Raw genomic sequence first — 26,383 nt, 5'->3', positions numbered from 1 at the left:
TAGGGTGTGTTTATAAAAAGAAAGAGGAGCTGACTTGAAAATATACCATGTGGGAAGTGTCCAGTTCTTCCTGCAGAAAGCAGATCCTGTCCATCTTCATTTGCATTGTGAAATGGTGTCTCTGGGGGGAACAGTACTAGGTGTGTGACATGCTAAGCTTTAGGAGGTGCTGATTCCAGCTGATTTGCCAGCCTGCTGTGGGGCTTTGGCCTGCCTGCTAGCCCCATTCTAGCGTTGTCTAGATGAGATGTCTTTGCCATTGAACTCACTCTCAGAACTTGTTACACTGCTGTTTGCCTCCTCACTGAGCGAGTAATTTACAGGCTATTCCTCTCTGAGAAACCCTGCCGGAGGTGACACCTAGCACAGGCTATTGCAGGCTTTGTATAAAAGCTGTCTCTGAAAGGTAAAAATTTGGTGTCCAGGATGCTAGCTTTTGGATGCGGTTCTGAGTTCCTGTTATTACCTCTACTGAAGAATTCTGGCTTAGTCTAAATGCTAGTAACTGTTTTGAATGTGTCAGCTTGTGTGTGAGTCTAAAGAGCAACCTGAAGGTAGGAACAAACAGGTAGAAATAATTTTTAAAGCTCTAATCTGCCTTTGTCCTTTTTTTTCCTTTCTGCAACATTTTGAAGGATGCACGCCAGAAGTTCCGCTCCGTGCTGGTCGAAGCAACACTAAAACTGGATGAACTAGTAAAGAAGATCGGAAAAGCTGTAGAAGACTCTAAACCTTACTGGGAAGCTCGGAGGGTGGCCAGGCAGGTGAGAACTTTCTGCCTTGTAAGCTTGTGCTGGTAGTTAGAGAGCACATACTGATTGCATTGCTTTCCTGCTATTAATAACATTTTAAGCATATGCACTTGGCTGACACTGGTCTATGTCTTGAGTTGTATGTCAGCCGTGTGAATCGATGGCGAAAATGTGTTTCTTCACAGCCACAGCTGCACATGTTCTTCAGTCCAGGAACAGCTACAGCAGACACAAATGATCAATAGCAAAAGACTAGTTCTGTTCTCCTCTCATTATCAATGGCCTTTCAGAGCTCTGCTCTTTCCTATCCATAGTTGTAATTATTTGAAAATACAGTGAGACTTCGCATATCTGCTTTTTTTTCTTAAAGCAAAATGCTCAGCAGCTAAATGGCTGCAGCTGGAAGCTGCTGGGAAAGAGGCTGGAGTGGGGCAGACTTGGGGAAACCTGCAGGGTTTGGTGCTGATTAGTTTAATGTGCTAAATGTGGCTCTAAAGTGTGTTGGTTTGGGGAGAAACTGAGCTCTGCTTTCTGTACTGTCATCAGGACCTTACCTCCCTTGCCCCAACTACTACTTGATTATTGATAGGCCTGTGTGGCTGATGCAGGGAAGGAGGCGTGGAAGTTTGCACGCCTTGCAGGGAAAGCAAGAAAGCTTGTGAGATGTCAGGCAGCTTCCCACTCTAGGGAAAAAGTAGCTGAGAGTTGAGTGTGTGGTGGCTTAGGCAGTGCTTCTGCTTGGTGTCTGTAATGGGGTTTGCTGGTGTCTCAGGCTTTTTGTTTTTTCCTCAAGGTGGGGAGGCTGTTCCTGGGTGCTACTTCTATTTTCTCTTGAGGCACGGAGAGGCAGAAGTAGAGGAAGAGTTGCACAGAGCTGCTGCTTCTGTGCTCGGCTGGAAGGATGTATGGGGTGGCATCTGTGGTTGTGTTCAAGGGGAGAGTGAGAGATGGGGTAGCATGCGTAAAATACATGAGAATTACAGAAGGATTTTGTTTGTAAAAATAGGTAGGGGATGAGGTTGAGGGTGAGAAAAGTAGTGTAGGTGTGTGCCAGAAGGCAGAAAGTAAACTCGCAGGGTAAGAGAAGGGGAGAGAGGAGAATACACCCTCAGAACAAGGCACAGGAAAGGGAGGCATGAACACAAGCTTCATCGCTTTGAAAGCAGATGAAGCAGGAATTGGGTTGATGGGATGTGGCATGCAAGATAATATATGACTATGTTGATCCTTTAAATTGCGCGGCATTGTTTTGCAGCCATTGTCTCAGGCAGTGGGGATGATGTGGGTTATTAGGCTTAATCCTTCAGACTAGAAGCAGCGTGGCAAATAGGTAAACTCTGCTTCAAAGCACAGTAAACGCGGTATCTACTACTCATCTGTAACTGCTCTGAAGGCAATCCCTGCTCATGGGGCCTATGGTGTGTGCTAGAGATAAACTAGTAGTGAGGTAGAAAAAGAGAGAAGTTAGTAACAAAATAAGATCAAGGAATTGTTTATATTGTGTTAACTAGTATGTGCAATTAAAAAAAAAATCCTCGAAACCCCACCTTGAGTATGATCTTATACTTCTATTACTGTAAATAGCTATGTAAGGCACAGTATATGTAGGACTTCAAGAGTTATACTTGGAAAAGTCAATGGTAGAAATGCATACTCTGCAGTACGAAAAAATCAGGTGACTTTGAGGTTTGTAACTTCAGGCACTGAGAGCAGTGAACTTTGTCCTCTGTCCTGAAGTTGGCAGCAGATTATGTCCTGAAAATGGATTTTTTTTTTTTTCATTGCTGTGTCTTTGTGACCCCTGAAATCCATTCAGTCATGCTGGTTCAAAGGTGCTTTGCAAGACCGCTAGAAACCCAAACCACTGAAGTTCCTTAGATTTGTAGAATCACTACTCCTGTATTGGTCTTGTTAGAGAAAACCGTATTTTTCCCCCAATCCATTCTGTCGTTAGCTAGGTTTAAATACTATTTATCTGCTAATTGGCCACACACTCAATTTTCTTTTAATTCCTTGGTAGCATTTTATTTTTTTTAAAGCAGGGACTCCCCTTCTAACTGTTCATTTCACTTCTTTCCATTTTGTGTTATGGAGCCAGTCATGGAACAGAGCTCCCTCTTTGTATCTGCTCAGCAGACAGAGCTGGAAAATGGTGTCTGGTTTCCCTTTGGCTCTTTGTCTAATAAAATCTTGAAATAGAAAATGTGAAGGCCAAGAATATTGGCGTTGAAGGACAGTGAATCTATCTGGAAACCAGGAGATTGGAAAGATTAGTACCAGTCATTAGTAAAGCATCTGCCTAAAGAGTTTTTGTAGTCTTAATTTAGTCTAGAAAAGTTCTGTTTAACTGGGAGTAAATTTGCTATATTAAAGCGGGAGGAAGCAGTGGGTAGGGAAATATGAAACTGGAGGAATGTATCAGAATATGAATATGTTTAGGTGCCAGCCTGCATCTTCCTCTTGTACTTTGATTTGTAAAATTGTAGAGAAATCATGGGAATAGCTTGATATTTTTCTGTTCAAATTTATAAAAACACCTAGCCTCTGAAGACTGTCTTCCACCTTCTGTCTTTACGGTTATTTTAGAGCCATTAGGCTACCTCTGAAAACATAGGCACAAGGTTCTTGGTGGTTGAAACAGCCTTAATTAAACAATGAGGGGAAAATGCATGACTCTGCTTGTAAGAGAAAGGGAAGTGTAAATTCTTGTTTGTTCTCAGTAAAGGGAAGTAAAAATATGACCTATAAATGGAATTCTTCTGGGAACAAAGAACTGTGTAATTAATGCCATCTAGTTTGGCAGAAATGCAGTTGTCCAGAGTTACTTGCATTTAAGATGTCAGTTGTAGGGTGAGTTGGCTGATGCAAGCTGTATTTAGTCATACCAAGGAGCTTGTTTTCACTTAGCACCAGCATGATTCTCTTCTGGAAATACACATTTCATTTATTAAAATAAAACCCATTAAAATGGTATGAGGGCACTGATGTTGGGTCAGCAAAAAACAGGTCCCCGAGTCACATACTTCCCTGGAGAAGCTTTAGGACCTTGAGCCCTTCTATCTCCTCACCCTTATACCCATCTTGTGCAATCCTCTGTTGCAGAAATGGTGAATTCAAAACAAATCAATTCTCGCATGCAAGAGTCCTGTAGCATCTTGTTTGTGTAATGTATGCCAAGAGAATTTCAGCTTGGCCTATCTCAGGGTGAAACTTTGCTTTAACAGAACAGTGGTCCCTTAGCGTTAGGATTTGAGTGCTTTGTCCTCTGAAGTGGTGGCACAGGGAATCAGGATGCTGTCTGTTGGCTCCAAAGCAGTAATATTTGGCTTTTGCTGAGACTGAAGTAAGAGCTGGCTAATATTATTGCCCCTGTAGATTTCATGCAACTTCTGCCATGACAACTTTGTTGTGATTTCTCATTTGATATACTAGTGGGCCTTTTGTGTTGATTGCAGGCACACCTTACTATTTTGGAACATTTTGATCCAAATTTGTTGTTTAATCAAATTTTAGTGTATTTCTGCTGCAAGAACTTTTTTGCATTTGGCGTATTGTCTTTTCATGTTGTTCTTTAACTTATGCCATAATGCACATGTGCAATGGAAGAACCTTGGCATATAGCGGAGGATTGTGTATGTACACAAGCAATGACCACGTTGCAGCAATATGAAATTCCTATAATCCAGAAGGTGGTCCAGGTTTTAAGTGTTGGGAAGATCAATCTTCCCATGTCTGTTTTTGGGGGTTTTTTTTGCTTGTTTGGGCTTGGGTGGGTTTTCTTTTTGTTTGTTTGTTTTGTTTTTTTGCTAGTAATCTGCTTCCCTGGTTGATTAGTAAGAGAATTAGACTTTTTGCCCAAAGGTAATGGGGAAGAAGGGTGAAGCTGCCAGGAAACGTTAATAACGTAAACAACAGCATAGGTCTTGAGCCTCTGAAGTAAGGAGTGTCTTAAGCCACTGTTGACTTAGCATTTTGCAGGGCTGGGGCTGGAAAGTGCCTGCGCAATAGTGTCTGAGCAGGTGATAGAGTTTGAGAAGTGTGTTACCTCCCTAGTGACAGCATGCTCTGGGACAGGATGCTGTGCAAAAGCAAGCGTGGTCTATTGCATAAATCACTGGGCTGGTAGGAGCTGGTTTTGTGCTGCTGCATGGCGTAGATAAATTACTTCATCTCTCTCTTAGTTCCCATGTATAATGGAGCTGTCAAACTGCTGTGAAGCTGAGTTCATTAAGGGAAGTAAAAGCACTTTGGGGTCATTGGGTGAGAGGTGCCATTAAAACACTGTTACCCGTACGTCATCACTTGTGAACCCAGGGACAAACTGAACAGAGGACTTGCCTTTCTGCTTTGCTTCTGCTGGAAGAAAAAAATCTGATAAAAATGTGTTCCCACCCACCCCCACAAATAAAACAGTCCATGCGTTTGTAGTGACCCTAACCTGAATAAAAGCCCTGGGAGTCTTGCTTTTTATTAAGCTTTAGCTCCTACTACTGAGTGTGGGGGTTTGGTTTTTTTTTTTGCTTTCCCCCCTCAGAGTGAGGAGTTACGCTTTAGTCCCCAGTACTGGCTCAGATTGGGAGTTGGTGCAGATGCTTTGCTCAGCTTTAGTACTGAGCTTATTTGGGAGGGACATGGTTTTGCTTTGTGGTGTTCCCCTCAGCCCCCGCCTCACTGAGCTTTTACAAAAGTGTCAGAAAACTTGCTTCAGGCAAAAATAGATGAAAGATCAATGCTAGGTCATATCTATATGCATCTCTCACTAACACTTGTAGCAAGCGCTCAGAGAGCAATGTGTTGAAGGGTATGCATGTTCTGCTTCCTCTTGGGTCACTCTTCCTGGTTCAGCTTTACAACTAATTCTTCTTTTCATGTTGTTGGCACACTTTCTTAAGCAGCACCCTTTTATCTCAAAAGGCTTGGAAAAACAGGCTGGAATTGGTATGTACAACAGTTCTTCCCTGCTGATATCTAGGCATACCTGAGAGGAAATGCAGTTGACGGACAAGTAGGTTGTGTTCAGCAAGGACAGCTAGCCTGTCCCATTCACTGCAACTTTTTATGTAGTAGAGCTCCTTCCTCTCACCGCACTAATCTCTTTCTCATGTAATATTTTATACTGGATTGCCACATCTGTTTGAAGAAATCAGCTGACAGGGTAAAGAATTACTAGAGGTGAGCTTTCAGATATTCAGACCCTGGGTCTCCATTCTGCCTGTCTTCACAAAACTTAGGGCCCTTAATCACTAACTGTAGTCAGTGGTGAGAGGTGCATTTGAAAAGCCTTCTGAGGTACGTACATCTTCCTTAAATGCAGAGGGAGATAAGGCATCTTGTCTTGGGTGGTTTAGCCATTTGAAAGTTGTTGGGTGAACCTGCATCAAGTGGTTCAATGAATCTTATATCCAAAGTGAATCAGGATGAAAAGTAGCTGCTGTAAATCTTGTAGAACAGGAACTGAGGAGGAACGAGCCACTTGATGGTGAAGGTGGGAGGGGTATAAGCAGATAAATGCACACTTACCTAGTTGGAAGACTCTTCCTCAGCAGATGAGACTGATACCATTCTTTGCGGAAGTCAGGATTGCAGCGCTGTAAATGAACGAAACTTTCCAAAGTGGCTGTTTCATCTCAGTTTCTAGGTGTTCAGCTTGAGATGTTGGAAAGTAGCGTGGCAAGCGTGGAAAGTTACAGGCGGTGACTTTCTTAGCTCAGGAGACAAAAGCTTTTTAAATTCACATTACTTGGAGGTTCAAAACTGCCAATCGCCCTTAAAAATTAATTAGGAACTGAAAACCGTGGTCTTGCAGTGTCACTTCCTGCAGCACCCAAGTTTCCCATGCAAATTTGCTCTGTGAGTGAGAGCTAATTGGATCACAGCACCATCTGACTCTGCTGTAGACAGGAGGGCAGCACTGAGTGTGGGTGACAGCTCCTGGGTCCAGATCCAACAGTGGTCGGTATTCAGGTCTTCCCCTCTGGTTCCTAGGCACTAGATGTGTTATCCATAGGCATATTGGAGGTAGCCATGTCATAAGGTATCGCCTTTTTGATCCAACTTTTATGAGTTGAAGTACTCATGCTCATGTTTAAGACAACAAGGAGTTAAGACTGATTTGTATTATCTGGTAAGCTTATCTTGGCAAAAAAGGTGGAGGGAGAGGGAACTCGAGAAGCAAAAATTAAATGTCAGCAGAACTGTGACAGACTTGCATTCCTGTTTGGCAGCTTGCCATGGACCTAGTAAAAAGCAAAATTATTGGCACAGTTACAGTGGAACAACCAACTGACCTTGCCTGGCTGAAGGAGTGTTTCTGGTTAACTGTTTAGAAACCAAAAAACTATCTGGTGGATTCACATTTTCAAAGCAAGGATACAGAAACTTGAAAATTGACAAACCTTCTACAAGTCCTTCCAACTGTTTAAGAAAAAACCCAAACACCCAGAACACTTGACTGCTTTCCATGGCTATAGTTCAGTGCTGTGTTTTCATTGAGAAGTAATGACCGTCTGCACAGCACTGCTGCTAATGGACTGTTAATTCCGGTCTCTCTCATGGTTTGTTCACCTTGCACATGGAGAAAGCAGTAGAAAATGATGTGTGCAGAAGTGTCCCTTTTATCAAACGAGAACAACTCCTGTCAATGTGGGGTCGGTAACTCCCATAGGATCCTAAGAGTATTTCCACCCATGTTTATGGTGGTGGAGCCAGCAGAAGGTATTTTGTATGGACGTTGCTCCTCCAGCCATTTGCAATAATCTGTCTAGGCTGGCAATTAGGTTATGTTATTTGTGGTCTGCCTGTGCTGATAGTTTGCCCTTTTAATTGAAGATGCTGTATTGCAGCTGCCCTGGTGGCTCTTGGGGAGTGTCACAGTAGTGTGAGGATAGAGGAGGTAACGATTTCTGGTTTAGGAAGGTGGGGTGAATGCTGTGAGAAGTGGCTTGCTCCCCAGGTGTGTAAATCAACCATACAGAAACGGCTGTGATTTGGTTTTGGATAACTTAAGCTGGTGGGGTGGAGAGGCCACTCAGAGGCAGGGGGAGCAGCTCCCTTCCTGAACTGGGACTTACCTGTTAGGGGTTGAGAAACTTGTCTGTGGGGTGGAGGCTGACGTGATGGCTCTGGTTAGCGCTGGGGCAGGCCAGGCACAGGAGGGAGGGAGGCAGGCAGCACAAGCCTTGCCTGGGAAGAGATGACTGGGGTGCTCCAAAGGGAAAGGAGACATGGAAGTTGCCATATGGGCAATCGGGGAGCCCAGTGCTGTAAAGAAATGATAACGAGATGAAATGTAAGTGAGCTGTGCAAGAAGCAGTGCCTGAAAGGAGGCTGCGGCTTATACCTGATGGCCTAAGAAATTCTGTGTGTCCTTTTTCCCTTTCTGCTCCCTGTGGACCTGCTCTAGACCTGAATGCCTTCTTCCCACCAACTCTTTCATTTTTTTGCTACAAAACACATCATTAAATCTTGGGGAAACCATATCAATGTGACGTCAGTCCTCTTGTGAAATGTGGAGTTCCCATTGCTGTGATCCCGAGGGGAGTTCTCAGTATATTCATCTCCCTTTCCACACGGTGCGTGGCTGGCTGTGGGGCCAGGCACCCGTCTGACGAGGAAATAAGCCAAGCAAGGGAATCTGACATCAGTAATTTTATTACTGAGGGTGAGGACTCACTTCCTGGACTTCCACCAGGGAATCCACTGAGTTTTGTAAACTTTATTTCTAAAGTAGGATGCACTTTGGGTTAAGTAAAGAAAATGTTTTGCCACACTCAAAATTTGATGGAATGCCTCTTGTGCTCTCTCGTCACGTTTGCACAGTTGTGATTGAAATCCTGGGAGTAGCATGTAGGAGTCACTCCCCTGCGTTCAGGTACGTATGGCTCAGTGTTTCACTGCTGCCAGATGGAGCTTGTGCTCAGTGTGTTCAGTTTGCTCCACTTGAATGCTTAAAACCTGAAAACTATTTAAAGTCTTGCATTATGGTTCTGTTGCATTTTTCTTCAGGCTGAAGTTGTGACAATGCCTAGGAAGCATGGAGCTCAGGGACCTTACCTGGGTGAACCAGCTGGGTTTTGTCTGGCTGATTTATTAGCACTGTTATTTGAGGCCTTAAAGTTTAAGTAAATAATTTTACATTTGTGTTCTGGCTCTGTCATCTGGTTGAGCAGCGTGATATTCAAGTGCCTCAAACTAGCTGTCCTTAAACTGCTGAGAAGATAACAGATGTTGCCTGGTTGGATTTGGAAAGTTACACCAAATATCTGATCTGTGAAGGAAAGCTCCTGAATGTGTTTGTCTTCCCATCAACCCTGCTAATGCAGGATAGTAGGTCAGTGTGACTGGCAGGTTTCTACCCTCTTAATCCTGAGCAGCTGGAAATCTGCCCCGCATTTGGGAACACTAACAGCTGCTACTTCACGGATCAACTGGAAAAAAATCCTTACCTGATTCGTATTTAGTGCTCTGTTACTTATATTTCCTGCAGACTAGGTGGCATCTGTAGCAAAACCATCTGCAAGTACTATGTTCTTGGCACCTTTGGATAGTAGGAACTAATTTTTAGCCACTTGGTTGTTGAAATACCTGTATCAATAAATTCTGTGCATATATGTGCCCCCTCTAAAAATTAGACCTCCTGTGTCTATCTGTGCTTTCTATGCCTCGGTGAACGGGTCTAGTTATTTTGGGTTGGTATTTATACATCCTACATTTTTGTTTTATGTGAGCACTATTCTGTTGATGGATGATTAGTTTGTATAAGTTGTTGATGCAAAAACTGTAACAGGGCTTCTCGTCATTAGTAGAAGACGTGCCTTGGAGGGCTGCATTATTTAGATGTTAGCTGTGCGCTGTAAATTAGAGATTCTTCCCTCTTCTGCATTTCTTTCCAGAAGTAGAAGAAAATACTGGTTTCATCTAAGTGTTTTGAAGAATTTATCTAGAAGAGATGAAAAAAATTACTCTCTTTTTTTGGTGTTTCTTTCTCTTGCCCTCTTCCACCCCACAAAGTGTCCATCAGTTCTTAGTTATTCTGGATGGCAGCAATATAAAGCCAGCTAGCTGTTCAACCTCCTTTCTGGTAATTGTCAACAATGCAATGACCTAATTATTTTCCCTATCCTTCAAGAATGTTTTTTCTTGTTCTTTTTCTGTTGTGAAATACTAGAAGTGTTGGGCAAGTAGGTCTGAAATATTGGAATAGTGGGGTAAGTTGGTGTAGAAATGCCCTCTGTTCTTTGGAGTAACAAGGAGAGGGTTAGGGCAGGAAAGTTTTGGGTTTTTTTGTTAGATGTCAGCTGATTTAGGCAGAAAGAAGTGGTACAGGTGATCTGGCTATTATGCTTAGCCACAGGTGCACTGGGAGATGCTGGAACTGGTGGGAAGGTGTAAGCAGTTCTCAAAGGGTGCTGGGATGTGAAAACAGAGATGAATTCCTTCTTCCTCTGCTGTTGTCTGAAACTTGATTAATACAATTTTGCATCCTCTTCAATTTGGAAAAACCCAAGAGATTTAGATTGTGGGTCCCTTTGCATAGCTGTAGCACTTTGCATAGCTATTGCCAAAAGGCAAATCTACAGCATTTGAAAAAACGATAATTTAAAGGAAAGATTGCCTTGCTTTGTTCTCTCTTACCTTTTCCCCTCCCAATCTTTTCTGGCCACTAGTAAAGGCTATTTCAAGAGATCGTAAGCCACAGACAGGATCATCTGTTAAAAACAGTACCTGGCATTTGAGTCTGGGTGACTTGAGGTCAGGGTGATATCCTATGTACCTGTTTTGCGTGGTAATTGCTTAGGATGACTGCTGAAGGCAGCACAAGTCTTGCAACTTTGGGGAAGTTGTTCAGCCACCCCAATCTTTATTGTGTACAGTGGTCTAAATATGTGGGAGTTTGTTATGAAATGATAAATGCTTATGCTAGGGGCTGCTGCCAAAACAAATCTGATATGGATGTTGGTTACTGCCTTCTGGGTGTTTCGTTATGTCTTCTAGTAAAACAGTACGAATTTATGAGCTCTTGTCTGTTCTTGCTGGAAAAGATTATCTGAAGAGTCTTAATTTCTCTGTGGCATGCGTGGGAACAGCTCTGTATTGACTCAGTTTCTGTAAGAAAAGTCTCTCTTAATTGCAGCAAAGTTGCAGTTCTACTGTTAGAAGATAATTTCACTGCTAGGATGTGGAAGAAGTGTCCGTCTTTTTTAGCTGTGTCTGCTTCTGATATTTGTTTTTTCACTTAGTAAAGCATGCTAATGGTTTGTTCTCAAAGGAGGATTTTATTGCTGTGCAGTGAAATTGAAATTTTGTCTGTTCCTGCTGCTACCTAGACCTTTTCCTTCAAGGAATGGACTTAGCCCTTCATTTGTCCAGGACACCACCCCCAACTTTTTCCTTCAAGCGAAGCAAGCCTGTTATTCACACGTGCCATGGAGACATGTATAATTCCATGAGGAAAAATTTTGAAGGGTCAATAGATTAATTATCTTCAACAGGTCCCTTAGGAAAATGACTGTCTCAAAAGTAGCTGTGAGCATGCTGTCAAAGACGTGCAAGGTCAGCCTGGGCCTTTCTTCCAGAGCATGTCCCTGCTATTGAGGATGGGCAGTTGCTGGTGGGTGTGAGACTTTCTGGGGACTGGCAGAACGTGTCCAGAACAGCCCATCACCCAGGTGAAACTCCTACCCATGCAGCTTTTCTTTGCTTATGTCAGTATCCATGCATGCATAAGATGTGCTTTCAGAACCAGCCTGACATTTCCTTGTCAACCCTCTGGAAACTTCTGTGAACAAACATTTGCTGTTTTGGTGGCAATTAGGTGAGACAACGATCTGGTATTTCTCCTGAACATATCTGTTGCATCTGTATGTGCTGAATATTTATTATTTTGGATAATCAGCAAAATCCACTGAGGCAGGCTGTGTAAATCTTGCAGCGTGTATTTGTGGGAGTTTGTTCCTTGCTTCTATATTTGATTTCAGCAAAGGAGGCTGCTGCCAGGTGCAGATGTGCATATAGAGCCTCTGTAAACCTAGAAACCAGCTGTAAACCCTAGACTCACTGAGTCACTGCCTAAGCTCTGAGAATGCAGGTGCATATTGGGGGGGAGGGTTATCTTGATATTTTTCTCTCTTAATAAGATCTTTTACCTTGGAGAGAAAAACATGGACATATTCTATGATCCCCTCTTCCAGAATGCAACAGCTTTATAATTTTGGCCACTAACAAGTGCACAACTAACAAGCAGATGGCAGTGAGTGCCCAAGAAGGCTGTCTGGACGGTATTAGGATGAACAATTTGTCATATTCTGGTGCCATAGCCTTGTTAATTAGTGTGAATAACTCCAGGCAGACCAGCATCTCACAACCACCTCATGAAAAAAGAGGGAGGGCCAAAAGGCTTGGTGTAGTATCTCCCATATAATCTCTGTGCCCAAATGAGCATCGCCTCCCTGCTCCTGTGAGGCAAGGAGTTAGATCGATTAAAAACAGTGAGGAGTCTAGTAGGTTTCAAATGACTGAGTGCACAGTGGCAATGATTGGCTCAGAGACGATATTCTTGCCCTCATTTCACAAGATTCTAGTGTCCAGCCTAGATGGAAGTCACCAGAGAACAGCGAAGGGCTGGCAGCTGATTGTTCAGTCCAGTCCAGGATTGGTTTTAACAGCGTTTAAGGAAATTGTATGTTTAGATATTTTCTTTCTCATTTCCTTCCATAGCTCCTAAAGAAGGGAGGTGGGATTCTGTCTTTGAGGTGACCAACTGTCTGTATGCTGGTAACAGAAGTAGCTAATGAAGTGAGCTGCTGGTTGTGCCCTGAACTTTTTGTCTCTTGGAACATGGCTTGTGATCCTGCCTTAGGCAATATGTGTAACTCCCTTAACTTTAGCACAGAGCTAGATGTCTCTCAGAACATGCTTTGTAGGTCTACTCTGATTTCCTGGGCCTTTTTATAGACTACAGGTTTACCAGAAAATAAAACAGAGCCAGAAGTTAGGTCAATTCTATAACAATTGAGCTGTTAGAAGAGGAGGGGTGGATGCATGGATGGGACGAAAAAGCCCAGCACAAGAACAAGACACCTAATCAAAACCAGAGACTAAGGGACATCTGGTCATTGTATTCCACAGGCATTTCATTAGTTATGTAGCAGGGAGGAAATGGTTTGTGCTCCAAAAAGCTCTAGCAAGGCTTATTTTCACGTTCTCCTCCCTTTGCCTTCTCCACCCATATAAAAATCTTCAAATCTGCTTTTGAAAAAGCAAATTTTAACCTGTGTACAATTTCATAGCTTTTCAATAAACAGCTTAAAGAATACAAGGGTGTTTCAGACTCTTGAGAGACTGTATTTTCTGTCAGTGATGGAAACAATCATCACGGATTAATATACAGCTCACAAAAAGCCTCATAGATCTGCCAAAATGAGATCACTCCTGAGGCTTTGGATTTTATAAGTTGTTTATAAGCATCTGTACATGGCCCATAGCAAGGAAGGGTTTCTGTTTTTTACTAACTCTCTGTTCTGGTTTGGCTTGGAGTTTTTAGTCTGTAGGGAGAGGGGAAAGGAAGGTCATGGTCCTTAAAAAAAGCAAACAAAACCCCTAACTGCACCACTATTCTGATCATTCAAGAAAATAAATGCATGGGTCTGAGAATGTAGGAGAACATTCAGCATCACTGAAAATTTTTTGCAACTGTGTTCTTTGTTTTTTGATAAACCGTAAGAAAAAATGGTGGTATTTGATAGAAATGCTGGTTGTACAGGACCTCTGCAGGTCATCTGATCCAACCTCCTGCTCAAAGCAGAACTGTCACCATTGCTGGATTGCATCAACCAGGGCTTTACCAAGTCTTGAAAACCTCCAGAGATGGAGATTTATAACCTCTTTCGGTAACCTGTCTGAGGGTCACACAGCCCTCTTGGTAGGAAAGATTTTTTTTTTTTTTTTTTTTTTAATGTGCAACCTGAACTTCCAAGCTGCCGTCTGTGGCTGTTGCTCCATGTTATACCATCCAATGCTGTTGAGGAGCATTCGTTCAACTCTGTCATCTTTGCAGCTCCCCTGCAAATTTTAGCTGGCAGCTAATTAGATTACCCCTTAGTCGTCTTCTTGCTAGACTAAAAAAGCCCACATCCCTCAGCACTCCTTGTAGGAGTCATTGTAGGCCTCTGGACACTGCCTTGACAACCCTCTTGAGCTGGGCGGCCTGGATGTAGTATTCAGTGTGCAACCTCACGAACACTGAGTTGGGAGAAATGATAGCTTCCTATGATTGGCCAGCTGTGGCCCTCTTAATGTAGCCTAGGATGTGGTTTGCCTTCCTCGCAATGAGAGTGCACCTTTTCAGTTTTTTCAGCCTGGCATCCGTTGTACTGCGCAGGGCTGAACTTCCCATCTGTGCTGATCATGGGATTATTCCACCCCAGGTGCAGGGCTCCATACTTCTCCTTGTTGAACTTTGTGAGGTTTCTCTTGGCCCAGTGGAGTTTCACAAGGTCCATCTGGGTTGAGGTTCTGCCATTTGCCTTTTCAACCGCCTCCTCTAACAGCATGATGTGCAGATTTGCCGGGAGTGCAGCTGTGCTGGTATCAAGATTGTTGTTAGGACGTTGAGCATTATGGGCCCTTGTGTTGATGTCCGGGCTGCTCTTCTTGTTACTGGCTGCCAGCTGCATTGAAACAGTTTGAGGAAAACTGGAGCCAAAATAGCAGCACTCAGTGGCTAGTTACTGTGAATGCCGTAGCAAGTGCTTACTGCCTTCACCTTGTAGGCTTCCGAATTACCGAACTCACTGCAGTGGTGGGCAAGATAGGTATGCTGTGGTCAAGGAGTGGTGATCCTGCTATCCTCATCCCTGCCAGAAGCTTGTGCAGGATGCTGCGGTGCAGTCACTGTGATCAGAGTGATCCCTGAAGACAGGCAGTGCTACGGCAACTCCGGTGGGTGACTGGTGGAGGAAAGTTCCTGTTTTAAAACACATTCCCTGTTGTACTTTGCACAGCAAATTAATTGTGGTATGTTGTTAAATGAATGAGAGGGGGCCAGAATGGAAACATCTGAAACTCGCTTCCTTCTGAAGAGTGTGACTAGAAGCCAGTTAATCGTTATCTATTTGGTAGTAAGCAAGTAAGTGTTTGCTGGTAGCAATTAAACTATTGTTTTAAAGATTAAGGAGTGGGAGAGACATTGGTTTCACATAAACAAACAAGTGTATTTTAGAGCAAAGGCCTTGGGCCAGCACGTGATGTGCCAGTGCCTTGTTCTGAGCAGCAGCTGTGTGTTCCCTTCACGCGCGAGCTTACAGCGATTTTATAAACAGAGATTGTTCATGCCTTCTATTGGCAATAGTGCAGAGATGCTGAAAGAAAGTGGGTGTCAAGGTCTTGGCAGTGTGGTATGAGATAGGTTGACCTGGCTAAATGAGAAGCCAATTTTTTAAATATTTGAAAACAACTGATCTTTGCTGACTGTCATTTCTAATGGGAAATTTGCTGGTTGTGTTAGTGATGCCCTTTTCATGAATTTACCAGCACTTGTGGTCTGGTGCCTTCGTGAGGGAGGCTGGCCAAGGAGAGAAGTTCTGTAGCAGGCTTGGCCCCACAAAATGTACCCTCTGCATCCATTTCTGGCAACCTGGCTTGGCCATTAGCTGCGTGCACATGTGCTCATGGGTCAGAGGCTGGGCAGTGTCTACCAGGGTGTACTAGGTGTCGGCTAACCTCAGAGGAAACCTATAGCTGTGTTGCACTGTGTTTCGGTGTCGGTGGTGATGTGCAGTATAACTAGGTAGGCAAAAACCAAAACTGGAGATTAGATGAAATGAGGAAAAGGAGTGTATGTCTTGGTTGATGTTAACGCAGAAGATTCAAGTTATGTGTGGTAGGGTGGGAAAAATCCTCTATGAGGTCAGCTGGGCAAGGGCTCTGATTACAAAGGGGGATTGGAGCAATAAAAGCTATGTGGACTAAACAGAAAATTGTATTTCATAATTAAGGAGTACAGGGTTTTCTGCTTTGAAAGTGGACAAGCAGATGGGTCTGTGCTGGCCTGAAAATCTGTCTGTATGCTGCTGCCAATTCCAGAAGAACGACTGCACTTTAAAAAGTGTCTGGTTTTGTTTTCTTCTATTAGTTTGCCATGGCCTAGCTTTTTTGTTTTCATCACTGTCTTTAGCTAACATAATCCAGCAGTTGTGCATGGTTCCCTTCTGTGCAAGGCCCTGTGTAGACTAAGCAGAGGATTGTCCATGAGGGTGCAGCTTTTATCCCCCCAAAAAGGGTTTGTCAGGACTCAGCTCCTTTCAGCAATACATTAATAGCTTGCAATTATGAACCCTGTCAGTACCCCTTTAATTTTACATCATTGTTTATTTTAAAAGTACATATTTTATATTGCAGTGCTCCCTTTGCTTCTGCGAGTGCTGCTACTGCGTGTCACCTCTGAGTCTTTGGGAGCTGGCTGGGAGGTTCGGGGCTGTGTGTATCGGAGCCAGGGAGATCAGAGGTGGATGAGCTGGTGAGAGGAGATCACCTGTGCAGTAGAGCACAGGGTGGATAGTGGCGAAGAGAAAGCTCTTGGCCATGAGGGGAGGTAGAGAGGAGGGGGCTGAATGGGCAGAGCAGAACTCTTGGGCATGCTGCTTGTCGTAGGATTGGGATTTACTGTTCTGGGAGACTTGTTTGTAGCAGGTTGCTTGTAGAGTACTGAGTTGCAGAGGAGGGATGAACACAGTGGCAGAAAGAGTTGGTGCTCTGTGTGGATGGCATGTGACAGAGACTGCTGTGACGGTGGGATTCTCCTAAGCTGAGATCTCTGTGGCTGCTTAATTGCATTTCTCAAGGGGTCCCGTTTTATATTTTATGCTAACAGGGGAAGGGTCTGCAGTGGTGAAGACATTCAGTTGAGTTTCCTGGCAGAAAGCACTGATGATGAGGCACAACGAGCTCCCAGTCACTGTGGCAGTGGGAGCTGGGGCACGGATTCCCCAGTTCCCAAGGTGTCAAGGCCTTCTCATTTTCAATAAGGGGTTTCACTGGCCTAGCTCCTTCTGAGTTTTTTGAAAGAGATGCTCACTTTTATATCGGGTAGACTCCATCAAGCACCAGCGATATGGGTGACAGGCAGAAAGTTGACATCCCACTTGCCTCCAACCTCCCTCGGAGCTTTTTGTCCTCATCCTTAGTACATCTTCCCTCGTGCTACCTCAGGGCTAAACCTCTCTCAAGTCGAACACCAGTTTGTGCTTGAAAGCAAAATAACCTAGTTTTCAGCCATTCGTTTGAATTTTGAATTCTGGTCTTTTGAGAGAAACAGCCACTGTCTAAAATGATGATGTTGATATGCAATGTCAGGAGATTGGACGGAGAGGTGAGCTCCTGTTGTTCTCTGCGGTTTTAAAAACACAGGAAGAACATGGCTGCTCTCTCTTCCATCAAACTGAGTGACCTGCAGGCTTGAGACTGAGAGCGTAAGAGCAATCTATTGGTGATGGTGCAGAACAACTTGTATGTGCTGGAGGGAGTTTTAAATGAAGGCTAATTATTGAGTAACTGTACTAACTAAAAAGTATTCGTGTCCTTTTTCACACTGGCAAAACCACAAACCTGTTGATGTTTCTCTAATGACTAATGTATCATTCTTTACCCTAGCATTTGGCTTTTTTCATTCCCAGGCTTTCAGTAAGTTGCTTAAAATAAAAGTCTGTAGACTGACTTCAGATAACTGTTGAAGCTAAATTGCTATTGGACTAGCTCTTTTGCTTAAACAAAAAGCCATTTTGTGTTCCAAAACAGTGTTTCCAAACTGCTATTGCAGAGTAGCATTCAACAAATACCACTGGGAGCGAGTATTTAAGTAGGGTTTTGTTTCAGTTTTCCATTTGCTCACACAGTTATGGGGCATGAAGCTGAACATGGCCAGAGTTATGGGCCTGCCTGTTAACAGCTTCAGCTCTCAATGTCCTACAGGTCCAGGTGCAAGTAGAAATCTAGCTGAATTGTAAATTTAGCTTCTGGTTTTCTTATCATAAAGAACATTTTCCTGCTGCGCAGCCAATCGTGCTTTAGAGGCTTCATCAGAAGAGCTACTAGTACTGCAAGCTACCACTAAATGTCGTTTTCCGTGGGGATTTAGTAACGCAGCTCCTAGTGCTCTGCAGACTTTTTGCTGGCTTAGATGTGTTGATCCCTGACCCGGGTATCTGTGCCAACAGAAACTTTCAAGTGCTGATGCAGTTACGGTGAGAAAACTGTACTTCTCCTGTGCTCGCATTGCCCCTGGGATCTGGTTTTACTGGAGTTTCGAAAGCAGTTACTTGCTGGTGCAGTTCTGCCTGTGCTAGGAATGGGTCGCCAGTCTGTTTTCCTGCATTTGTAAGTTGGTTCTTGCACGGGCAGGCCTGCTCCTGCAGCAGGGCAGCCATAGAGCTGAAGCATTCACTTGGGCTTCGACGGCCTTATTGCCTGGAAGTTATTGGGACCTGGCTCCCTCTCCTAGGGTCTTCCATGAAAATCAGTCCTGCTCTTCCTCCCAACATCCTCAGCACTGTTCTGCAGTACTTGGTGCAGGCTCTTACTAGAGTCTTGCATTTTTATTTCACTTTTTAAAATCCCATCTCAAACTATTTTTATGGAAAACTTTTGGTCTTTATTTGCATTTGGTTGCTTTACTAGCATAGGTCAAACTTACTGGAAGAAAAAAAAGTTGTGAATTTTCAGAGAATTCAGCAGAAGAAATTTTGGGGACTAAGATTCAGGTTTCTTGCTGTGTCCTTTGTTGGAAGCTTAGGTTGAGCCTTGTTTAAAGATCCTCACATGGCTTTCCTGTGCTTGGTGGGTACCATGATTAAGTTAGTTAGTGGCTAAATGAAAATATTCTTTAGTCAGGCTTATTCTGAATTTATAAAATGTATTAATGCATTTGAAACAGGCAGCTGGTGACTGGTGTGGTGAGGAGATGTAATGTGTGGGATTTTTTATTAGTCTTTCTAAGAGACCATATTAACGATGAATTTACACCAGGATGCTGTTCATCCACTAATATTGGCCCAAAGCTCTGTGCTGTTTTGGGATGTGCAGCGCTGCATGGAAATGAACACTTTAATGCCCTGGCTCTTCATGAAGGCTTCAGGCAGGGTGGTGTGGTGTAAGCTGCCTGAAAGCAGCAAAGGGCATGGTTAGACGAATTTCTCTTCTGTGGAAAACACCAGCAGCCACTTCAGAAGGAAATGCATCAAGGTCCTTGGTTGGAAGGAAATTACTGCACTGATTGTGATGACTTTGATTTCCCTCTCCAGCTAGTAGCTGAAGGACCTCTGACACATAACTCCTATTTTTCCACAGTCACTTTGGAGTGGAGTACCTCTCTGTGTGATAGGGGGAAGGAAGTAAAAGAGCTTGCTGCTATTTCAGGACATTGTGAGGGAAACTTAGCGTGCTTTATTTCCTTTTGAGACTTGTGTTTAAATTAGGAGTCCGTCTCCCCTGCCATGGGGCAGGGAGGGAAGGGTTTTTTCCATAACTTTTACAAATAACTGTGGTGTCTCAATTGCGAAGCTATTTGATGCAGCTGGTGTTCAGGAGGCGTAGCCAGCTGTTTGCTGGAGAAATGCACCATTGTTCTACTTATTTCCCATTTTGTATCAGGGATTTTTAGCCACTTCCCAAATGACCACCATTTCTTCACACTAAAATCTCTTCCTTTATTCATAAGACTTCACCTTCCTCAATTTAGTATTCTGTATGTCAGAGTCCTTTCCCCTGTTTCAGCCTAAGACTCCTTCTCCATATACCATGACATGTACAGTTTTATTCATTATTTTGTTCTGTCAGTCATGTCTGGTCAAAGACATTTCCCATAGGTATAAACTGGGTAATTCCAGTTTATTTTTAAAAAAATCATTGAAGTGTAAATGAAAACTGTCTTCACAGTGCTGGATGTTCAATTAATTGGATGTGAACCTTACATTTGAAGGGTGGTGTTTCAGTGCAAAACAGCTCAAAAATACTAGTTTAAATAGAAATTTATAAAATATATAATGTAGAAAAGTTCAGGTAAAAATTCTACTTTTGAGCTAAACAAGGTATTTGTGCATCAACTTCAAAAGGACTCTAGGGCAGTAAAGTGCTGATATAGTTAAGAGACAGCAAACGAACACAAAAGCATCAGAAATTAAAAATTTCTGATGAAGGAAAACAATGTGAAACTTGCATGTTTGAAAGCCTGAATGTTAAAATTGCTAGTCATTCAGTGATAACTAAAAAGAGAGGACATCTCTATCTTATTAAAAAAAAAACAAAAACCCAACCAACACCAGTAATTTCTTAATGGATATTCTTTGTCTATTTGGTGTAGAGTCACCTATTTTTGAACATTTAAGACTTGTCACTGGTACTAAAGTGCAACACTGCAGACTGCTGAACTCTGATGACTTTTGTCACCACGGTACTACTGAAACTTGCAGTATGACTGGCATTATTTCTGGTTTATTGGTTGCTCTCCCTTTTTGGGCTGAATAGGCAAGGGCTTGCTGCTGCATTAGGCACCCTGGAGGGCTGTTGCTCAGCTGTGAAAAACAGAGGTGGCTCCAACCTGCAAGATGGGATGTGAGCATTTTACTTGAGGACTGTTCAGAGTGGGATTTGGATATTGTGGGAGCCTTGTTAAAACCTTCAGGAGAGATGAAGGTGGTCTGTAAATGCAATGTCTTGGAGAATTTTTTTTGGTCCAGAATAAAAGAGATCACAGTTATTGATTAGATGGCTTCTAAGCTGTGCTTGCTCTTCTGGGAAGGTTGTATGTTGTTTTGGAGGAGTCTTTGCTCTCACAGCAAGAACCATATAGTTCGCCAGAAGACTCTGTTCTCCCCTGCTTCCATGCAGACACTTTTGAAAGTGCTTCCCTCAAGCTCAAACTTTGTGTTATTTTGCTGAAAAGAAGCAGCGGTTTCCAAAGGACATAGCAGGGCCTTTATCTGTGTTTTACATGCATTGCAAATTCCCTTGGTTACCTTCGTGTCTGTGTACTGGGGACTTGCTGCACCAGTTGTGTCCCAGTGATAGCAAAGTAGAAGAATATCCGAAGAATTAGCAGCCACCTTCTCAGAAAACTTGTTTATGCTTTATAGCAATGTACTACTTCCAAAACATTTCCTCAGCGTGATCAATGGTGCACCAGATAAAAATCCACCCTGACTAAACTCAGGGAGTGCCCTTCTCAATGTATTCTTGACATGCTACAAGTTTGCTATTGCGTTTTCTTTTGTTGTGCTTCTCAGTGATTAAACCTACATCATAAGGTATTTATCTCTCAGCCAGGTGCTTATTTGTAGGCCATCAGCTGTGTGTTTTTTTGACTACGAACACCATGAGACAGTTCTCTGCAAATTACCTGTTTGGGTGGGAACTGCTGTCTTGGCAGTACTTACTCCAGTGAGGAAATATGTGTCACTGCCAAGTAAAAGGTTGGGAAACAGGAACGCTGGAGTAGTGTTTTTAAAGTCCCGGGGTTAGCGTGGTTGATCTTCTAAACGTGACTGTGAGGGTTCCTTTGTGTCTGATCCCAGCTTCTCTTTTTATAGGCACAGCTGGAAGCTCAGAGGGCGACTCAGGATTTTCAGAGGGCCACTGAAGTGCTGCGTGCTGCAAAAGAGACCATTTCGCTTGCTGAGCAGAGGCTACTGGAAGATGATAAACGTCAGTTTGACTCTGCCTGGCAAGAGATGCTCAACCATGCTACTCAGAGGGTAATACAAACTTGCCCCAGCATCTGTCTTTTCCATATTTTGTGTTCTCTAGTGGTGTATGAGGCTTAGTTTCTAAAAGACCAAATTTTTATATTGGTCCAGATACATGACATGTAGGAAATGAAGCTACAGAAAATTATGAAGCCTAAGGTTAAATGATTTGGGCCTTGGGCTGCTACTGGGCAACTATAGTTCTCTACTAGCACTGGCTGTGCTAGTAGCCAGGGAGTAGGTCTCTAAAGTTTTCTTTAACTTTTTAAACTTTTTTTTTTTAAATTACCATCTATATAATAGGGATAAACAATGTCTTAAGGCATATCTGCATTTGGAGTTATGCCAGAGTAATTGCATAGGGATGGCTATTCCTGAACACATGTGTTATGGAAACTCTTACTCTGGAAAAACAGGGACATGTTCCAATTTTAGTATAACCTGTTCTTAGTATGGAATAAGTTGAACAAGGCACTTCGCTTCAGAAATGTGTGTTTGAATGTAGAACTACTCAAAAATGTATGTTGCATTTTAAGCTTGCACACTGCTCTATCCTGAATTAACTTTCAAATTTAGACAAGGTCTTACCTCCTTTGTAAAGTCTTTTTAAATCTACAGAAGAGATGCACTGTCTAACAATGAAAGGCATTATTCATTTTAGCAGCTGTCAAGCTCTGTCAAGATGAATTTTTCTGTCATTTGCTGTGTCTCTCTTTTCCTGTTTGTTAAAAAAAAAAAGACAGAAAAGTTTTTTTTTTAACATGAAAGGACCAAAAATCGAAGTTAAAACCCTTTGTTCTGTCAGAGTTCCCTTAATATGCCAGTGAAGCTGAACTTGCTATTCCAAATATGCTAGCGTGCCATATAATGTTCGTATTGTCTTGAAGTCCTCAATGCAGCAGCTCTGTTCTGTTGCAGAAGCTTCTCAGTTATAAGAAAGCCTCTATTTCAGAGTGAATTGTAAAAACCAGCTGCCTAATGAAGAAACAGGGTGTTGGCTGCGTGTAGGGGGGAGATGGAAAACCTGGTATGTATTAAAAAAGAGAAGACAAACTCCAGGGTCTTGTTTGTGTTGTTGTCCCTGTTATCATCAGGTATTTCAGATCTGGTAACCTCTGTGTGTTTCTGAAGGGAGCCCCAACTTTGCAGTGCGTGTGCGCCAGGACACCAGCAGCTGTGACTTTCCCTAGTTGTTATCCCTGTTCCATATGAGCAAAGTCCAGAAATGCACACACAATTTTTGATTCTCAGAATAAATAGGTGAGAAAACTGGAAGCATCGAAGGAGTTGCTTAGAGCTCCTGACTGCTAAACTGCTGAGATCTGGTAGAGAGTGATAGCAACCACGTATCGGCCGCCTCTCTCTGGCTGGCATAATGAAAAATTGTGTTGGGGTGGGTGAGGAAAGAAATGCTAGCAATTTTGACAGTTCAAATGGATTCCTCTTTTCCTTGGATAGTTCAAGGGGATCCCTGTGTCCTTCTATAACCCTTAATCCTTCCCTGACAGTCTGTGAGAGGATTACACCTGAGATGGGCAAACCCAGTGATTTAGAGCAGAAGATGTCTGCTGACAGTGTTTGGTGGAGTCATGCTGGTGGTGTTGATACGTGTGATCACTGAACGCAGAATATCTGCTTGTTGGAGGACTGATTCAATCCATAATGTTTCTGATGGTTACAGCTGAACAGTAAATAGGAACCTTAGGTTTATTTACTGCAGTTATAAAATCTCCTAGGCACAGACTGGATTGTAGAGAGCAGCTGGTGGCTCCTTGAATGGAAAGTGTGTTACTCAACTCTTCCTGGCGCTTACAGTAGTCTGGGTAAGCTCAGTTCCCAGAAGGCACCTATCTGTACCTTTCCAGGGTACAGCAGATTTTGAAAGTTATATGGAAGTTTGTCTTGTGATTTTCATGGGCCACACTGGAGGTCTTAAGGCTAGGGCCAGAGCCAAGAAGGGTGAAAATGCTGTTGGAAGTCCTGAGTGAACAGACCCAGCATTAGTTTGTTTGGAGTGCTTGGCTGGATTTTATAACTTCTTTAGGAGCAGAGTGAATACTTCCTTGGTTTCAGTGCATTGTGATTAGTGAAGTGCTTAGTGTTCAGTGAGGTAAACAGAATAATTGGGGTCTTGAGGAGCAGAAAACATCATCATTCCCTACCAAGCTATGAATGAAAACAGGCTGGAGGATGACATCTACTAGAACAAAAGTTCTCCTTGACTGCCACAGTGTTGCTGTTAACTCAGATCGTTAACTATTAATTACATTAGAAATTACTAATGGAAAAAACCCTCAGCCTTCACCCTCAGAAACAGTTAAGAAATAGAACTTCTCTACTTCCACATACAAAATCACTCTTGAAGGAAGTTTTTATGCTCTAGTTGTTTGGATTTGCTAGCTTTTTTGCATGTATTTATAAATGACAGTTGTACTGGGCAGAGAATAATCTTGCACTGGGCCTTGTACAGCAATGAATCAAGTGCAGAAAAGCACCTCTGTGCCAAATGTTGAAGTGGGCTACTAATTCATTTGTTTCTCTATTGATAGAAATGTCAGGCAAGAGTAAAGTGTTTTTATTTGCTTTTCTTAGGCAGAGGTAGCAGGCTCTATTGAATTAATCTGAAATTTGGAACAAAATCCGAGCCCTGTAGCAGCTTGGTAGCTGACAAACAATGCAAACAGAGAGCATAAAGGAAAAGGGTAGGCAAGAGAACAAACAAGACACTTATGTTTTATACAGGCATGCATGGAAATACTGCCAAGTTACTTTTGCACTTGACCCAATGGATGTGGACAAAGACTTGGGTTCCAGAGTACCAAACAGGAAATGCTGTTTGCAGACCCTCACTGGGAGGAAATGGAGATAAGGGTTGCATGTTGTAATTGGTTTTTGATTTCTTCATAGATTGAAAAACTATTAACGCTATTTTTAATGTGACAGTCTAACAGGTCACTGTAAACAAGGCTTTTGTAGCCACTGATATAGAAAATCATATAATTAAACTGATGAGAAATGGGAGAGTTACTGAAATTTTGCTTATCCTGAGTGGGCTGGAAGCATAACACGTGGAAGATGTTTTTATTCACGGAGCAGACAGGACCAGCATGAATAGGTACAGGGAGTACAGGCTGTCACTCAGCAATTTTTTCACCTTGCAGTTTGAGCTGTGTTTCCAAAGGAAGCTGGATGCCTAAATAGGAGCTGGATGCCTGCCTGTGAAGATGCAACTAATCCCTGTAAATGTCTGTGCTTGAGCTATGTGTTGACCACAGTGAAGCACAGGACTGTGAAGCGATCGTACAAGTCGGGCAGCTGCCTTACCCACTTCTACTCTTAACTTGATGTGTATTTTTGGGTAAATTCCTGTGGTTTGTTTCTAGATGTTCATTTCTCCACAGATCTGAGATAAGTGTAATGACACTTAGGCTGGGATTTAGCTCATCAGTTTCAGGTGTCTAGAACATTACTTTGTATGTCCCAGTTACTTGCCTAAACTTCCCTTATAGTCAGAGGAGGTCTGATCAATAAGTCAATGGTGTCTGGAGAACAATTCATGTGACCAGAGGGGTAAGTTCATTGGAAGATGAATTCTCCGTTGATTATAATGGAAATGTAGTCACCTAGCTTGCATGTAGACCGGTTTGATGAGCTCTTAAGCTGCCTGGAGGAGAAAAGTACTGTTCACTGTTAGCCATTGGCTTACCAGACTTTTGGTAACTGCAGTTTGTCTTTAAAATTTCGAGAAAATGTTTTTGGGAAGGGGAAGTGTGTTGCCTATCTGCTAGTACCTTGAATTATAATGCTGCAGTTTGGGGTGCAGAGAGCAGGGCTATAAAAGGGCCAAAGGATGGAGAATTTTGGAGGGATGAAGGAGAGAGATCTTCACGTTTATACTCCTGTTGAAAATCATTCATAAATGTGTACAAAAGGAAAGTGCTGACAGATGTGTTACCTCAAGTTTGAGACAAGCTGGAGGAGAAAAGATGATCATGAATTTCAAGAGAAATTGCTAATTGCCGATGCAATCTGCAATCTTAAAAAGGTTCTGCTTTTACAGTCTTTCCTGAGATATGTTCAGTTCATAAATTCTGGCAGGGAGAAGAAATGTTTTGGCTCTTGATCATGAGACATTTTAAAAAGGAAGGGATGAGGGGAGAGTAAAGAGGGAGGAGGCATGCTCCCTCTTGGTTTAATTTGGCTTGTGAAGCTCCCTTTGATATTACACTGTGAAGTACCATCTGTCAGTGTAAAATGCGTGGGTGCTTTCATGATTTAGAGAGAAGAGATCCTGCAGATAGAAATACTTGGAGAAAAAGGGGGGGGAAGTCTGTGAAAGAAACAACAGAAATATCCACATCCTTCCCTGCCCTAATCTCTCTGTCACTTCACCCTGGAAATGCAGGGGTTAAATGCAATCCCTTGTATTGTTGATTGTGTCCTCCTGGTTTACTGATCTTGCATTGTCTCTTACCTCTTTTATTTCTAATTCTTCCCCTAGAAGAGCCATCAATTTAATTTTTTGAGAAAGAAACAGTTGTCCAGAGTAACTCTCTGGCTTAGATGGTCAGCTTTGCTGAATTTCACTGATAAATTTTTCTTTTGCATCTGTTGTTATTACTGAAATTTTGCCTGGAGTCCATCTTTGACTTCACATCATTCAAATCTTTTGGGCAGAACAAAGCTACTTGTGCAGACTTATTCACTAAAAATATATACTCTGCACCGACCTTTCTTTCCCAGACATAGAATCATAGAATAGTTTGGGCTGGAAGGGACCTCTAAAGGTCATCTAGTCCAACCCCCCTGCCATGGGCAGGGACATCTTCCACTAGATCAGGTTGCTCAGAGCCCCATCCAGCCTGACCTTGAATGTTTCCAGGGATGGGGCATCCACCA

General features: G+C 42.8%; 1 protein-coding gene across 1 annotated transcript in view; it reads left to right on the top strand.

Annotated features, from left to right (window-relative positions):
* SH3BP5 (SH3-domain binding protein 5 (BTK-associated)) overlaps positions 1 to 26,383 on the top strand; it is a 61,049-nt gene that overhangs the window by 16,378 nt on the left and 18,288 nt on the right. Inside the window, exons 5-6 of the mRNA XM_009324195.1 lie at positions 636 to 764; positions 21,329 to 21,493. Coding sequence (XP_009322470.1) covers positions 636 to 764; positions 21,329 to 21,493 — 294 coding nt within the window. The remainder of the gene's footprint in view (positions 1 to 635; positions 765 to 21,328; positions 21,494 to 26,383) is intronic.

Source organism: Pygoscelis adeliae, unplaced genomic scaffold, assembly GCF_000699105.1.
Source record: "Pygoscelis adeliae isolate BGI_AS28 unplaced genomic scaffold, ASM69910v1 Scaffold25, whole genome shotgun sequence".
In the NCBI taxonomy this organism is placed as follows: Eukaryota; Metazoa; Chordata; class Aves; order Sphenisciformes; family Spheniscidae; genus Pygoscelis; species Pygoscelis adeliae.
The sequence above is the reverse complement of the archived record's forward strand: the minus strand, read 5'-3'. Positions and strand labels throughout refer to the sequence as shown.